The sequence below is a fragment of the Microcaecilia unicolor genome, chromosome 1, assembly GCF_901765095.1.
Source record: "Microcaecilia unicolor chromosome 1, aMicUni1.1, whole genome shotgun sequence".
Classification (NCBI taxonomy): domain Eukaryota; kingdom Metazoa; phylum Chordata; class Amphibia; order Gymnophiona; family Siphonopidae; genus Microcaecilia; species Microcaecilia unicolor.
In genome coordinates, this window is record NC_044031.1 from 131548235 (window position 1) to 131566561 (window position 18327).

The following is an 18327-nucleotide window of genomic DNA, read 5'->3' on the forward strand; positions in this document are numbered from 1 at the left end:
GACAGCTAATTAAAAAGCACCAGATCACCAGGGATAGCCAGGCTTGGCAACAAAATCTCCAATATTGTTTCAGTGATAGCCACAAGGTCTATAATGGAGGAAAGGAAAGGCTTTTTTTTAACCGTTCTTCTCATTTTAGCATAGCTTCCTTTTTTAAAGTTAAACGCTAACATATTTGACTTCCTGCAAGGCCTGAGGAGCCTGCTTCCCCGCAAGCAAATAAGCTGACTCGATAGTCTTCTTCAGCCATCTAGCAACTGTGGGCTTGGAAGCCATGAGGTCAGGCCTCTGTTTGCCAAAAAGCACAAACAATCTGTCTGATTTGCAAAACTCATTTTTTACTTCCAGATATCTAATGAGGACTCTACGCACATCGAAACACTTCAAGGAAGAACACCGAGCCTCTTTTTTTCCTCTCTGTGAAAGGACCTAAGCGCCACAGATTGGTTGAGATGAAATGCAGACAGCACTTTCAAAAGAAAGGAAGGAACCGTGTGCAGGGAAACCCCCGCCTCCAAAAAGCAAAGAAAGGGATCCCGACAAGAGAGAGCCTGAAGCTAAGAAACCTTACTTGCTGACGCCACAGCCAGCAAAAATGCTGTCTCTAGCCAAGATCTGTCAAGGTGGCTTTCTGGAGTGGCTCAAAAGAAGGCTTCTGAAGAGCCTGAAGGATTAAGTTAGGGTTCCACTCTGGACACAGCGTATGAAAGGGAGGCAACAAATGGCCTGCTCCCTGCAAGAATCAAACGATATCCAGATGAGCCGCAAGACAAGTCTTCTGTAATCAGCCCCTAAAACAGGCCAAAGCCACAACCTAAACTTTTAGAGAACCCAACACCAATCCTTTCTGAAGACCTACATGGAGAAACAGTAGGATGTGTGTGACCTGAGCACAGAAAGGAGAAAGCCAATGCTCAGAACACCAGCCCTCGAATGTTCTCCACCCCTGACATACATCATGGATGTAGAGCGTTTAGAAATCTGAAGCAAGGTAGCAATAACCCAATCATAGGAACGTTTTCATCTAAACTGATCCCTTTCAATGGCCAAGCTGCAAAACAAAAGGAGTATGGACCCTTCATGATCACTGGACCTTGCTTCAGTAGGCCGTGTATGTCCAGAAGACAGAGAGGGCACCTGTCCAGCAGTCAAACCAGTTCTGCGTACCACGGCCTCCGCAGCCAATCCGGAGCTCCGAGAATTGTTCGACCCTGGTGCAATGCGATCCTTTTCAACACATGGCCTACCATGGGCAAAGGAGGGAAGATATACAGTAGATGTGTCTCCGGCTGCAGTAGGGCATCGAGCCCAGTTCTTTCCAACGGCTGAAGAACTTGGGCATTTTGGCCTTCCTTTTTATTGCCATCAAGTCCATAAGCGGAGAACTCCATCGGTCCACTATCAGCAGAAACAGTCCGCCTCCACATTCAAGGACACCATGATGTGAGCTGCCGACAAGCAGAAGATTTTTCTCCAGCCAACTATGGGTCCTGGTTTGCTTGCGGATATAAGCCATCTCTCTCACGTTGTCAGAGAAAACACAGACAAGGATTCCGCCAGAAAGGGAGCAAAGTCATGTAAGACAGGTGCCGTGGCCAGATGGAACTTGTAATGAGCTCCCCGATCAGGCTTGCTAGTGTCCTTTGTCAACACCTCACATTGTGCTATCAGAACAGGAGCTCTGACGGTCAAATTCCTGGGCGGCCACCACCACTGCATATTCTGTTTGGCAACCAGCATCCAAGGAAGATGAAGGTCATACTTATGGCGACACCAGAGACCAGCGGCTGAGAAGAGATTCCTGTAATGGCCGTATATGAGCCCCTGCCCATGGCACCATTTCCATCCCCGCCATCACTGATCCCAGTACCTGGATGTAGCCCCAGACCCTGGGCCTCCTTTGACTGAGGAGAAGATGAATCTGTTGAACCAGCTTCAACCTCCTGTCCTCTGTAAGGAATATCTTCTTCCGAGCTGTGTCGAATGGAACGTCAAAATACTCCAGCATCTGAGATGGAGTTAGTCTACTCTTCTCAAAATCGATCACACAACCCAATGACTGCAGAAGACGGACAACTTTGCCCATCGACACCACGCTGTCTGAATAGAACAGCGCAGGAATGAGCCAGTTGTCAAGATACAGGTAAACTTGGATTCCCGGGTACCGAAGGAAGGCCACCACCATCACCATAGCTTTGGTAAACGTTCTTGGAGCCGTGGCAAGACCAAAGGGCAGGGCAAAGCCCTAAACTGGAAGTGACAGCCCAGCACAGCAAAACGTAGAAACTTCTGATGAGGCAGCCATATAGGTATATGCAAGTATGCCTCCTTGACATTGAGGGTGGTGAGAAATTCTCCTGCTTGCACTGAGGCTATCACTGTTCTTACTGTCTCCATGCAAAAGTAGGATACTCGAAAGCAGCGGTTTAGACCTTTGAGATTTAAGGCCGGACAAAAGATGCCTTCTTTTTTTTGGACAATGAAGTACAGCTGGGCGTTATTGCATCCGTCTTGTGTTTTGTACATTTGGGAAGCTTGCCAGGTGCCCTTGGCCTGGATTGGCCGCTGTCGTGGACAAGATGCTGGGCTCGATGGACCCTTGGTCTTTTCCCAGTATGGCATTACTTATGTACTTATGTACACAGAATATCTCCCATGTTCCTGTTCGGACTGGGAAACTGAACAATGACCTGGAGCACCAGCAAGGAAATCTACAGGACTGAACCTCGACCGCCTTGGTTCTCTTTCGACAAGCAGACTGCTTGACGAAAGGAGAGCAACCAGGCAGGAGAACTCCAACTTTAATATTCTGTAAAAATATCCAGAACCCACTGGGTCTAACATGATTTTGGCTCACTCCTCCCGAAATTCCTGAAGATGTTCTCCCACAGGAGGAAGAGGCAAGTGGATCAGGCTCGCATCATTGTGAAGCTCTGGAGGCATTGGGCGCTCTGAGAAGAGGATTTCCTGTCCACATGAAAGGAAGATTGGCATGCCTTAAAGCGGAACGTCTGATCGTATTACTGTCTTGAAATTGAGAGCCTCCTGAAGATGGACAACCAGAGGCGTTCGGCTTATCCTCCAGCAACCGCTGAGCTTGGTTTCTCCCAGTTCTTTCACCAAGTTACTGAGATATTCTCCAAATAGCCACTTGCCCACAAAGGGCAGTTTAACTAGACGTAACTTTGATGCTGCATCCACTGCCCAATGCTACAACAAGAGTTGCTGACATGCCGTGACGGCCAAAGACATACTGCATGTTATGGGCCACAACCCGTAATGTCATAAATAGCATCTGCCAAGTAGGCCAACCTTGATTCCAGCTGGGCGTTATTGCATCCGTCTTGTGTTGATGACTGCTGATGCCACTTCAGGTATGCTCTTGTCATGAACAAGCTGACCACTGTTGCTTGAAGGCCCAAAGAGGTCACTTTAAAGGCTTGTTTCAGTGACCCTTTTAGCTTCTTATTTTGTAAGACTTTTAGGGGAATGCCCCCTTTCACTGGCAAGGTGGTCTTGTTAGTCACCGCCGTAACCAGCGTCAATGCAGAGAAGGCATTTAACCGGATGCACTGGGATTAAAAAAATATATATCTTTGAAGTATGGTATTGATGGTCGATTCTAGTCTATGATCTGAGCTCTTTATACGTCCGCACAGGCCCAGTTCATGGTCAATAGTACTTTGTCAGCCAGCTTCTTGATTCACTGGGGCACTCGGCAAAAGGCTGTCCGCTCTCACCATTGCTCTTTATTCTGTGAGACATCTACCAGACTGCAAAAACTGAAAAACAGCCAAACCGAATCTCAAAGGGTCAAATGTAGTGAATATACACTAATAAATGACAAATGGGAAATACCCTCAGAAACCAAGGTCACTGCCAAGGTCTGACCATCAAGACACTGATATCTATATAAGATTTGTGTGCCTGTGATCTTATCGCTTTCATGGGGTATATTTTCCCATATCTTGTCAATAGAATTGATTCACAATGAAACCATTACTTCAAAACATTACTGAACACAAAAAAACTCCCCAAGCAGCAGCATTACTTAAATAAACAAACTTAGCTGTCTCATTGCTGGCTGAATGCCCCACACCTCAAACTGGTGACTTTCAACGGGGCACAGATCGTTTTGCCCACCTCAGGGCTTCGTCAGGAACCACTCAACTTTAGCATAATTTTTGGGGTATGAATTTCTAGCTATCCAACGATCTGGGCCCCGTTGAAAGTCACCAGTTTGAAGTGTGGGGCATTCAGCCAGCAATGAGACAGCTAAGTTTGTTTATTTAAGTAATGCTGCTGCTTGGAGAGTTTTTTGTGTGCTCAGTAATGTTTTGAAGTAATGGTTTCATTGTGAATCAATTCTATTGACAAGATATGGGAAAAATATACCCCATGAAAGAGATAAGATCACAGGCACACAAATCTTATATAGATATCAGTGTCTTGATGGTCAGACCTTGGCAGTGACCTTGGTTTCTGAGGGTATTTCCCATTTGTCATTTATTAGTGTATATTCACTACATTTGACCCTTTGAGATTGGGTTTGGCTGTTTTTCAGTTTTTGCAGTATTAGATTACCTTAGTGTGATTAACAGCCCATACTTTTCATTGAACTTTGGTCTACATCTACCAGATTCCAAGGATCTTTTGTGTTTCAAGGTGGCGGCTTTTACAGATGATATATCTTAGTCCACCTTACCTGGCCTCTTGGAAGTGTTTTCGGAATATGGGGATTATGTTGGGTTTTAAGTTATGTCTTCACAAATTGGAAGTGCTACCTTCCTCAGCGGCTCTTAAGGCTCTTTAGGGTTACACATTCCCATTGAAGTGGGCAACTAGCTATGCATACAACCCCTTTATGCCATTAATGTACCCCCACTGATTAAAGACACTCGGCAGCTTCTAGAGAACTGGAGAAATCTTGAAATTCAAAATACAAAGAGTAATCCAAAATAACTCCCAATATCCAAGACTGTTGAGTTACTGGCTACCAATGATGATGCACCATTTAATGGTTGGACTGAAGCAGGAACATCAGTCAGAAAGTTACTAAACCATAAAATATTGGTCTTTCTGCATTCAATTTTAATAAATGGCTATAAGCTCAATAGTAATACATTGACTAATTACAGAAAATATGTAGGATAAGTCAGAATAGACTGGTGCCAGAACAAAAATATCATTAGCGTAAGAAAATAAAAATGTGTCTTCGGGTCACAAAATAGCTCCTAAATCAGACATAAAAAGATTAAACAATAATGGAGACATGGGAGATCCTTGAGGGACACCACGTAAGAAAGTTTCCAGGTTTTAGAATGAATACCGTCCTTCAAAACACAACTACAGTCTTCTAAGAAGCCTTTAAACAAGCTAATTACTGATTCTCCCAAACCCAACTTGCTAAGCTTGTGCAACAGAGTCAAAAGCACCCGATATATCAAACTGTAAAAATGCCAACTGTTTCCCCCAACTCAGAACTTTTCAAACCATAGTTAACACAACTAAAAGGAGAGATTCAGCACCATGCTGACTCCTAAAACCAAACTGACTGCTATGCAAACATTGATGTCTTTCAATATATTGTGAAAATTTCAAGACTACCAAAGATTCCATTAACTTAAAAAAACAAAGGAATGCTAGCAACAGGCCAAAATTTTGATGGTAAAGCAAGATCCAACGAGCAGAGTTAGGAATGGGTGTCAGCAAAATTATGATCCATATTGTCTGGATATATTCCAGAACTAAGAATAGTATTAATCAGCAGAGTTATCCACTAAATGATTAAAGGTGAACCTTCTTTTAGAAAGGCAGCTGGATAACTTTCAAGAGGAGACAAACATTTTTGAGTAAATGAGACAATCTGAATAAATGAAACATCAAACAAAACCTATCTTGCTAAAGCATTGTCCCTTAGGTCCGATCTAATTTTTTGTACCTCAGAAAAAAGAAATCCACCAAGACCTGTGTGTTATACTAAATGATCTAATACTATAAAAAATGGGATGATTCTGAATAGATGCAGACACAATTACAATACCTTTGCTCTGTCTTGTTCTTCTTTTGGCTTCTTTTTCTTTCTGGAACTATCCTAAATAAAACGGAATGTGAAGTTATAACACACTCCAAACTTTCAGCACAGACATGAGAAACAGCACTGAATCACTGCCATGATAATCCTTAATTGCTGCTTCACCTGCTCTCTAAAACATTCCAATTTCTTCTAGATGCTTCCTGTCCTGAGATCTTAATAAATAAGCTAACTCAGAAATAGTAAGTCCAGTTAACCTAAGGACTGTTTCAAAAGAAATACACCATCAGCCCAGGAAAGGAGTTTCAAAGCAGCAATTCCCTGCTACAGCTGGAAGTGCCTAGATGGTCTGGTTTTCAAGATTCTAAAATTAATATCCCTGAGAAAGACTTGAATACACTGGAGACTAGGCATGGCATATTCATTGTGCCTAGTCAACAAGCAAAGGGATATCCAACACAAAAGAAAAATGACAGAAAACAGCGTGGTTGCCACAAGAAAGAAAGTCAGAGTTATAAACAAATGTAAAGCCCCCAACACAGGCGAGGTTACCAAAATACGGTCTGTGTCGAGTCCTTGAATAAAATTTGCTTCTCACCACAGCCTCTGGCTTCCCTTCTTGTTGCCAACCACGCTCTTTTCTAATATTCATTATATCTATCCAGAAAACCAGACTGGTTGAAAAACTTAGGCATTTAGTTGAAATCTTTTTTTTATTATTTATATAAATAACATATACAACAAAAACTTTTGTAACACAATATTCCAGACAGATATATAAACAGGAGGAGTTAGTACCGTTCCCTGTACATAACCAAAAGGGCTGGGAAATAAATAACAGAAGTGTTGCAAAACACCAAAATTAAGGGGAAGGCCTTGTTTCTTACAGCCTCCCACCCTTATATATCCAAGCCCTTCAGTTAAAAACTTTGGCATTTAAAGAATGCTAATCATCCCTTAACAAAACGCAGGTGCTGGGTCACCATGGCACTTAGAAATTGCATTTTGGTGCCAAAGATTTTATGGCCCAAAAAGAGAAGAAGGGTACCAAAAGAATTGGTTTATTGGCTAAAACGTGACTTGACACAGAACTGCGTTTTGGTGCCACATGCACCTGCCTCAGGAGTTAGTCAAAGTTGATCACTCCAGAATGACAAAGAAACTTCCACTAATACAGCATCAAAAACACTTATATACAAAAGTGCCACCAGTGTACAAATGCAAATCGCTGTGTTTTTCTTGTATTTTGTCTATCCTACCACCTCCAGTATCAACCGTTGCAACTTTAGTTATCAAAGTTAAGCATGAATTGGAAGTGAAAAAACAGCACCAACAACAGCACTTTCATAAGTTACATACAAACAGAATTTGTTAATCAACAACCAGTGCTGTCCTCCCCCTTTGCCTATATGCATCCCAGAGAGGTACAAGTTCATCTGTAATCTACGCCTACATGCACTTACCCTTGGGACTTCAAGTGCCTACATGTTTACCAATATGAAATTACTAGTTATATCATTTATTTTTAATTTAACATTTTATCACATTATCTCTTAAAATAGCAAAACAGGGAAAAAGAATACAAAAACAGTAATGCCATACATCAACGAAATAACACATTTCAAAGACCACAATTAAAAGAAGAGAAGATCTAAAGAAATACATCGCACTGATTAAAAAAAAAAAAGAAAGCCACCTTACTGAGCAGGTACTCCCTGCAGCACAAACAAGCAAGCCCATCTTCAGGCCCCATCTCCCTCAACTTAACTTGAGATGTCAGCCTTTTTAGCATCAATGAAAATCCTTAAATGAATGGATTTGTAGATATAGTAACATTATTCAACTTTACCAAATAATTACATGGAAAATTAAAAAAAAATGTGGAGCCCAGGAAAAATAGTGCAAGGTAATAGAACACTTTTTCCTTTCCTGGATCTGATGACATTAGTCAGGAAAGATCCAAATTCTACAACCCAAAAACATAATATACAAATTATGAAAATACAGGCTGAGTATACGCTCCTTATCTGGTAAGAATTAGTTTCACCTCAGAAGGAAAAAAACAATATAGAAAGGAGACCATATTACTCCCTAGCTACAAGGAGGTTTGATTGAGAACAGGAGACAGAATGACGTCAAAAAGTTAAAGCCACTTAGGTTAGTCTGTGTTTCCCCTTCCCCGCGCAACCGTCGTTCTGCGTACACTCAAAATAAAGCAAACAAACCTATGAGCTGCTGCATCCACGTTGACGTTCTTTATTCTTGGTAGCATTTTTATTTAATCTCACTTATATTTTCAAACATGCTAGCTTGTGTAGCATATGGATGTACACAGAGAAAGCACAACAGAATAATTTTTCATAGGTAGAGTAGTAATTTGTTATAAACCTTAATCAGTGTGTTACTTGGAGGGGCTGGTTATAGGGACAACCCTAGCATGTGTCATATTCGTGCAGAGATCTTTTTCTCCTGGTAAAGGGCCACTAAAACAGACATCATGTAGCTAGAAGGTTGTTAGGCTGTATAGAGAGAGGCATAGGCGCCGACTCCGTGGGTGCTCGAGCACCCCCAATATTTTCACCTGCTCAGGCAGGGGCGGGGGGTGCCGACCTCTAAAGGGCACTGCTGCCGCTTACCAATCCGACGCGACATCGCAGCAGCTGCCCAGCATCAGTCAAAACACTGCCCCCTAGCCTTCCCTTCGCTTCGCTCGTTCGTCATTCCCTCTGTCCCCCGCCTTCTTCTGACATCATTTCCATGACGGCGGGACACTAAGAGGGAACGACGAACGAGCGAAGTGAAGGGAAGGCTAGGGGGCAGCGCTTTCACTGACGCTGCGCCTGCGCAGGCTCAGCTACTGCGAGTCTGCGACGGAGGTAAATTTAAACAATTTATTTAGAGAAGATGGGCAGGTAGATTTTTATGGCTTAGGAATTGTTTTGCAGATATCACTTTTGAGACTTATCTAGTTGTCTTAGTAAACTTCCTTGAAGAGGTAAATCGTTTTTGGGGGAGGATTTAGAGAAGCTAGTTAAATCATTGTCTGAATCTAAGATGCCTTGGCTTCTGGAAAATAGGTCTATCTAGATTTATGACTAGAGATTTTTCTGGTAGAAGTTGCTTCAGAGAGTGTAAACGTTTTTAGGCTGGGAAGAATCAGTGGTACACTGGGTAGCCATTTTCCTTTCAGATGCCAGTCCTTTTCATGGCAGTCATAGAGGGGGTCACCCGAGGAACTTCAGAGATTTCCACAAATCCGCAATGAAAGTTTGAATAGACTTCCTGAGCCCCTACGTCTTGCCCCATCCTTGACCATCTTTAAATCTAGATTGAAAGCCCACTAACATTGCTTTTGACTTGTAACCACTTGTAACCACTAGCCTCCACCTACCCTCCTCTCCTCTTTCCTCTACACATTAATTGATTTGCTTGCTTTATTTTTGTCTATTAGATTGTAAGCTCTTTTAGCAGGGACTGTCTTTCTTCTATGTTTGTGCAGCACTGCGTACATTTTGTAGTGCTATAAAAATGCTAAATAGTAGTAGTAGTGGACATGGGAGCGGGAGGGCAGGGGGGAGAGAAGCACTGATCGATCATCAATGGATGGGAGGGCAGGACAGGGCCCAGGGAGAGAGGAGAAATTGCTGTACAGGGAGGGGAGGGAGGAGAACTGCTTAATATGGATAGATGGAGGTGGGCAGGGGACAGAGGAGCATCGATGGACATGGATGGGAGGACAGGGCCCAGGGAGAGTGGAGAAATTGCTGGACTTGGATGGAGGGGAGGGAAGAGAGAGGACGGAGATGAGATGAGGGAAAAGGAAGAGAGGAGAAAAACTGCACATGGATGGAGAAAATAGGCAGAAGCTGGATCCACTGGACAGTCAAGTCTGCGGAGGACCCAGCTTTTACTTACGGATATAGAGCAAGAAATGAAGAAGAAAGGAGGAAAGTAAAGAAATAAATGGAAAGGAAGTCCTGGAAATGGAGTTAAGAGGACAGATAGCAGCAGAATCATATACTGGGCCAGCATGATTAGAAAAGCAAAGTCACCAGACAACAAAGGTAGAAAAAAATCATTTTATTTTCATTTTAGTGTTTGGAATATGTCCACTTTGAGAATTTACATCTGCTGTCTTATTTTGCAATGTGTTTCTTTCTGTTTGGTATTGTGCTGCATGCAGGGTGTAACTTCTTAGGATTTCAGGTTAATTTTTGAAGACTTTGAAGAGGGGCTATCTCTGTTCTGCATGTGTGACCGCAAGGCCAAGTGTCTGAATAGGGATTTGTTTGTTAGATTCTGAGATTTTGCTAACACATTGTTTTTCAGAGTTGACAAGACTGTCTGTTCTCATAATTCATGGTCTGTATGCTAATTTGGTTTGTGTCATTTAGAGTATAATGGAGCTGTAACAGTTTACAGAAATTATTTATAATGAAAACAAAAAAAACCCCACAAGTTATTTTTCTTCTATACTGGTGTAATATTTTCAATGACGCCATGGCTAGTAAAAGGGGTGTGACTACTGTAGGGGTGGAGCCATAGTGATCCCACCCCTGGATGGGTAGGGGTGCCGACTAATAGGCTCCAGGAGGGCGCCAGAAACCCTAGGACCGGCTCTGCACCCGCCGGAAGTTCCCTTCCCAGCCAGCCCACCTGCCCGGTGTCCGCCCTCCTCTCCCTCAGTTCTCCGCCGGTCCATCCTCGCCTTCCTGCATGCCGCCTAGAATTTTAAAACTCATCTTACCTCGGGGTCCCGGCGGCAGCAGTGAAAGGCAAGCAGGCTCGGCGCTTCAGCCTTCCCTTCTCTCTCAGCTCTGGTCCTGCTCTCATTTTCTGTTTCCGCAAGGGCGTGACCAGAGCTGAGAGAGAGGCTGAAGCACCGAGCCTGCTCGCCTTTCACTGCTGCTGCCGGGACCACGAGGTAAGATGAGTTTTAAAATTCTGGGCGGCATGCAGGAATGTGAGGACAGACCGGCGGAGGACTGTTGTGGGAGAAGAGGTCATACTGGGGTTGGGACTGGAACTCGGAGGGGGGCCTGGAACTTGGAGGTGAGGGGGGGGGGGGCAGGGAGGGGGCGGGGGAATGCACCACCTGTTAAAAAAAATTCAGCACCCCCAATCTTTTTGAAAAGTTGACTCCTATGGAGAGAGGTGTGACCAGCAGAAGAAAGGGGGTGTTGATGCCTCTGCATAAGTCATTGGTGAGGCCCCACCTGGAGTATTGTGTTCAGTTTTGGACGCCATATCTTGCTAAGGATGTAAAAAGAATTGAAGCGGTGCAAAGAAAAGCTACGAGAATGGTATGGGATTTGCATTACAAGACATATGAGGAGAGACTTGCTGACCTAAACATGTATACTCTGGAGAAAAGGAGAAACAGGGGTGATATGATACAGACGTTCAAATACTTGACTGGTATTAATCCGCAAACGAACTTTTTCCGGAGATGCGAAGGCGGTAGAACGAGAGGACATGAAATGAGATTGAAGGGGGGCAGACTCAAGAAAAATGTCAGTAAGTATTTTTTCACGGAGAGAGTAGTGGATGCTTGGAATGCCCTCCCGCGGGAGGTGGTGGAAATAAAAACGGTAACGGAATTCAAACATGTGTGGGATAAACATAAAGGAATCCTGTTCAGAAGGAATGGATCCTCAGGAGCTTAGCGGAGATTGGGTGGCAGAGCCGGTGGTGGGAGGCGGGGCTGGTGGTTGGGAGGCGGGGATAGTGCTGAGCAGACTTATACTGTCTGTGCCAGAGCCGGTGGTGGGAGGTGGGACTGGTGGTTGGGAGGCGGGGATAGTGCTGGGCAGACTTATACGGTCTGTGGCAGAGCCGGTGGTGGGAGGCGGGGCAGACTTATACGGTCTGTGCCCTGAAGAGGACAGGTACAAATCAAACTAGGGTATACACAAAAAGTAGCACATATGAGTTTATCTTGTTGGGCAGACTGGATGGACCGTGCAGGTCTTTTTCTGCCGTCATCTACTATGTTACTATGTTATGAGAATCAGGTGCTCAACATTCAGAGTTTCTATCTATTTACTTATTTATGACATTTATATCCCACATTAAAATGAATTAGGTTGAAACCTGGGAGAATTTAAAATCTTTTTTTTCCCTCTGCCTAGGTAAAAAAAGAGAAAGATGGTTTGTGGGAACTTGCTCCTTTTGTTTTGTAGAATGCAGTTGTATATTATTATATACAGTTGTATATAATTGTATATTATTAAAACTTAACGCAGAAAAAACACACACAGTCTCATCCTCTCATCCCAATATAACACGAACAAACCCACCAACATAACCACCTCAGACTACACTCTGCCTATCTCAGATAGCCTGAAAGTTCTCAGAGTCATAATCGACCGAAACCTCACACTAGAGAGCCAAGTGAAAACTACAATGAAGAAAATGTTCCACTCAATGTGGAAGCTCAAACAAGTGAAACCATTTTTCCCCCCGAGAGAAATATTTCGCAACTTGGTACAATCCATGGTACTAAGCTATCTAGACTACTGCAACGGTATCTATGCGGGATGCAAAAAACAAATCATAAAGAAACTCCAAACTGCTCAAAACACAGCAGCCAGACATATTTGGAAAAACGAAATTCGAAAGTGCCAAACGCCTACGAGAAAAACTGCACTGGCTCCCAATCAAAGAACGCATCGCGTTCAAAATCTGCACCCTGGTTCACAAAATCATTTACTGAGAAGCCCCAGGATACATGACAGACCTCATAGACCTACCAACCAGAAACACATCAAGATCAACACGAACATACCTAAAATCTCCATCACCCAAGCTGCAAAGGACTCAAATACAAATCAACCTATGCATCCAGCTTCTCCTATATAAGCACACAACTATGGAACGCACTACCAAAAGCCGTGAAAACAACATATAATAACCACCTGAAATTCCGGAAATTACTAAAAACTAACTTGTTCAAAAAGGCATACCCGAACGATCCAACTTAAATGCCTTAACCCAGCAACACAACAAAACCAAAGCTCATACTGGACATAACTTAACTCTTCTTCTTACGATTCCCCAATGTGTCTGTCACACATGAACGTTACTTTACCACAACCTCACTTTGTATTTGTTATAACCGGTATTGGTGATCGCCTCTATGGTACTGTGTAAGCCACATTGAGCCTGCAAATAGTTGGGAAAATGTGGGATACAAATGTAACAAATAAATAAATAAATAAAATATTGTTTATTACTACTATTTAAAAGAGATATATTCAATAATGAGGGCAAAGCTACCTTCATGCAGAAGTCCAGAGTCAGTCTAAATGTGCCAACATTTTCCAGTGCTGTAATATATATCTATTTCTTTTAGTCAGTTTTCAACAGCATTTTCTCAGTTATTACCCACATGCAAACACAATTTTAATGTTAATTAATAAATTCTGGATGTTACTGAATTCTATTATTGTCTCACTGTATTTCCAGTTTTAGCACAGTATAAGTCATCACAAGGACAAAATATAAGAAAACCAATGGACTACATTAGGGGCTTATAGTCCACTTAGTTAAGTTTAAACAAATGAGCGATCTGCATGAAAAAAAAACCATTTTTATTATATTGACTTATGAAAATCACTTGTCCCTGAAACATGCTCAAAACAGAATAATCAATTTGTACAAAAGAGATGAGGTGAACATGTGATTCCATGTGCCCCAATGAAAGGACAGTTTGATTTTACTTCCAACCTTTATAACACCAGGCTTCCCAAAGAGGATTACAACAACAATTAAGATGGACCCATCAGTAAACAGGATATTCTCACTGAAATTGTATAGAACAGTGTAGAAAAATGAGCACAAAATACAGCCTTTATTAGTGCTGTTTCCACCAGCGACAATAATTTGTAAAACTGTTTTAGTGATATTCAGTTTTTATTTCATGATATTTATATCTACATACGGGAACCTTTCAAATAAATTAAAAAGCTGTCAAATAAGTGAAAAAAAAAATCTTTTGTCCGCCTTTTAAGGCACTGCCTATCCAACTGGAATAGCTTTTGTCTTTTTACAGATGGACCACACATTGGCAGTCCATTATTTCTAATAATCTTTTACTATTGCGTTCAATAGCATTTGCTATTGTTTTGGGTGACCTAGTGACTCCACCTACTGGCTTCAACCCATATAGCGAATGATACATACCTGTAGCAGGTGTTCTCCGTGGACAGCAGGCTGATTGTTCTCACGACTGGGTTGACGTCCACGGCAGCCCCCACCAACCGGAAGAAAACTTTACAGGCGGTCCCGCACGCAGGAGACGCCCACCGCGTATGCACGGCCGTCTTCCCGCCTGTGCGCGACCGTTCCCGCTCAGTTGAATGACAAGCAAAGGAGTGAGGAAAAACACAACTCCAAAGGGGAGGAGGGAGGGTAGGTGAAAACAATCAGCCTGCTGTCCTCGGAGAACACCTGCTATAGGTATGTATCATTCGCTTTCTCCGAGGACAAGCAGGCTGCTAGTTCTCACGACTGGGGTATCCCTAGCTCTCAGGCTCACTCAAAACAAGAACCCAATTGACCTACAAAGAACAACTAACTGAGAGTGCAGCCTGACCAGAATAAAATCGGGTCCTGGAGGGTGGAGTTGGATTCAAACCCCAAACAGATTCTGCAGCACCGACTGCCCAAACCGACTGTCGCGTCGGGTATCCTGCTGGAGGCAGTAATGTTATGTGAATGTGTGGACAGATGACCACGTCGCAGCCTTGCAAATCTCTTCAATAGTGGCTGACTTCAAGTGGGCCACTGACGCTGCCATGGCTCTAACACTATGAGCCGTGACATGACCCTCAAGAGTCAGCCCAGCCTGGGCGTAAGTGAAGGAAATGCAATCTGCTAGCCAATTGGAGATGGTGCGTTTCCCGACAGCGACCCCCTTCCTATTGGGGTCAAAAGAAATAAACAATTGGGTGGACTGTCTGTGGGGCTTGTAGTGCAATAGAAATGCTAAATAGTAGTAGTAGTACTGTGTCCGCTCCAGATAGAAGGTCAACGCTCGCTTGCAGTCCAATGTGTGCAACTGACGTTCAGCAGGGCGGGTATGTGGTCTGGGAAAGAATGTTGGCAAGACAATTGACTGGTTAAGATGGAACTCCGACACCACCTTTGGCAGGAACTTAGGGTGAGTGCGGAGTACTACCCTGTTATGATGAAATTTGGTATAAGGAGCATGAGCTACCAGGGCTTGAAGCTCACTGACTCTACGAGTTGAAGTAACTGCCACCAAGAAAATGACCTGCCAGGTCAAGTACTTCAGATGGCATGAATTCAGTGGCTCAAAAGGAGGTTTCATCAGCTGGGTGAGGAAGACGTTGAGATCCCATGACACTGCAGGAGGCTTGACAGGGGGCCTTGACAAAAGCAAGCCTCTCATGAATCGAACGACTAAAGGCTCTCCAGAGATGGCTTTACCCTCTACACGGTGATGGTAAGCACTAATCGCACTAAGGTGATTCCTTACTGAGTTGGTCTTGAGACCAGACTCTGATAAGTGCAGAAGGTATTCAAGCAGGTTCTGTGCAGGACAAGAACGAGGTTCTAGGGCCTTGCTCTCACACCAGACGACAAACCTCCTCCACTTGAAAAAGTAACTCTTTTTAGTGGAATCCTTTCTAGAGGCAAGCAAGACGCGGGAGACACCCTCAGACAGGCCCAACGCAGTGAAGTCTATGCCCTCAACATCCAGGCCGTGAGAGCCAGAGACTGAAGGTTGGGGTGCAGAAGCGCTCCGTCGTTCTGCGAAATGAGAGTCGGAAAACACTCCAATCTCCATGGTTCTTCGGAGGACAACTCCAGAAGTAGAGGGAACCAGATCTGACAGGGCCAAAAAGGCGCTATCAGAATCATGGTGCCGTGGTCTTGCTTGAGCTTCAGTAAGGTCTTCCCCACCAAAGGTATGGGAGGATAAGCATACAGGAGGCCGGTCCCCCAATGGAGGAGAAAGGCATCCGATGCCAGTCTGCCGTGTGCCTGTAGTCTGAAACAGAACAGAGGCAGCTTGTGGTTGGTCTGAGAGGCGAAAAGGTCCACCGAGGAAGTGCCCCACTCTCGGAAGATCTTGCGTACCACTCTGGAATGGAGCGACCACTCGTGCGGTTGCATGACTCTGCTCAGTCTGTCGGCCAGACTGTTGTTTACGCCTGCCAGGTATGTGGCTTGGAGAAGCATGCCAAACTGGGAGGCCCAACGCCACATCCCGACAGCTTCCTGACACAGGGGGCGAGATCTGGTGCCCCCCTGCTTGTTGATGGAATACATTGCAACCTGATTGTCTGTCCGAATTTGGATGATTTGGTAGGACAGCCGATCTCTGAAGGCCTTCAGCGCGTTCCAGACCGCTCGGAGCTCCAGGAGGTTGATCTGGAGATCTTGTTCCTGGAGGGACCACAGTCCCTGGGTGTGGAGTCCATCGACATGAGCTCCCCACCCCAGGCGAGATGCATCCGTCGTCAGCACTTTCGTGGGCTGTGGAATTTGGAATGGACGTCCCAGGGTCAAATTGGTCCGAATGGTCCACCAGTGCAGCGAATTGCGGCAACTGATGGACAGGCGGATGACATCTTCTAGATTCCCGGTAGCTTGACACCACTGGGAAGCTAGAGTCCATTAAGCAGGTCTCATGTGAAGGCGAGCCATGGGAGTCACATGAACCGTGGAGGCCATATGACCCAGGAGTCTCAACATCTGCCGAGCTATGACCTGCTGAGACGCTCTGGTCTGAGAGGCAAGGGATAGAAGGTTCTGCGCCCTTGCTTAGTGGAGAAAAGCCTGAGCCGTCTGAGAATTCAGCAGCGCTCCTATGAATTCCAGAGATTGGACTGGCTGGAGATGGGACTTCGGGTAATTTATCACAAACCCCAGCAGCTCCAGAAGGTGGATAGTGCACTGCATGGACCGAAGAGCTCCTGCCTCTGAGGTGCTCTTGACCAGCCAATCGTCGAGGTACGGGAACACGTGCACTCCCAGCTTGAGTAGATACGCCGTAACCACCACGAGACACTTCGTGAACACCCGTGGTGCAGAGGCGAGCCCAAAGGGCAGCACACAATACTGAAAATGCAGTGTCCCCAGACGGAATCGGAGATATTGTCTGTGAGCTGGCAGTATCGGGATGTGAGTGTAAGCGTCCTTTAAATCCAGGGAACATAGCCAATCGTCTTTCTGAATCATTGGTAGAAGGGTGCCCAAGGAAAGCATCCTGAACTTCTCTTTGACCAGGTATTTGTTCAGGCCTCTCAGGTCTAGGATGGGGCGCATCCCCCCTGTTTTCTTTTCCACAAGGAAGTACCTGGAATAGAATCCCTGCCCAAGTGGCACGGGCTCGACCGCATTGGCGTTGAGAAGGGCAGAGAGTTCCTCTGCAAGTACCTGCCTGTGATGGGAGCTGAAGGATTGGGCTCCCGGTGGGCAATTTAGTGGAGTGGAGGCCAAATTCAGGGTGTATCTGCACCGCGCTATTTGGAGAACCCACTGGTCGGAGGTTATCAGAGGCCACCTTTGGTGAAAAACTTTCAACCTCCCTCCGACCGGCAGGTCGTCCGGTACGGACACTTTGATGGCGGCTATGTTCCCATGGATCTAGTCAAAAGCCCGTCCCCGGCTTTTGCTGTGAAGGCGCAGGGGGCTGCTTAGGCGCACGCTGTTGACGGGAACGAGCGCACTGGGACTGTCCCTGTGCCTGAGGAGGCCTTCGGGCCGGCTGGGTGTACCTACGCTTGCTGTAGGCGTAGGGAGCAGCCTGCCAGGCCCAGGAAAAACGTCCACCTGCAGAGGTGGATGCTGAAGGCGCCCGGTGGGAGAGCTTGTCGAGAGCAGTTTCACGCTGGTGTAGTTGGTCCACCAACTGCTCGACCTTCTCGCCGAAAATGTTATCCCCCCGGCAAGGGACATCCGCCAGTTGCTGCTGGGTGCGGTTGTCCAGGTCAGAGGCACGCAGCCAGGAGAGACTGCGCATCACTATACCTTGGGCCGCAGCTCGAGATGCCACATCACAGGTGTCATAGATACCCCTGGACAGGAACTTTCTGCACGCCTTCAGCTGCCTGACCACCTCCTGAAAAGGCCTGGACTGCTCCGGAGGGAGCTTGTCAACCAGGTCCGCCAGTTGCCTCACATTGTTCCGCATGTGAATGCTCGTGTAGAGCTGGTATGACTGGATGCGGGTCACGAGCATGGAAGATTGGTAGGCCTTCCTCCCAAACGAGTCCAGAGTGCGAGACTCCCGCCCCGGGGGGCACCGAGGTGGTATTCCC

The 18327-nt window shown here is 45.3% G+C and overlaps 1 protein-coding gene across 1 annotated transcript in view; it reads right to left on the bottom strand.

The window, feature by feature from the left end:
• FAM133B (family with sequence similarity 133 member B) overlaps positions 1-18327 on the bottom strand; it is a 94786-nt gene that overhangs the window by 21601 nt on the left and 54858 nt on the right. Inside the window, exon 8 of the mRNA XM_030202875.1 lies at positions 6044-6094. Within this exon, the coding sequence (XP_030058735.1) occupies positions 6044-6094 (51 nt within the window). The remainder of the gene's footprint in view (positions 1-6043; positions 6095-18327) is intronic.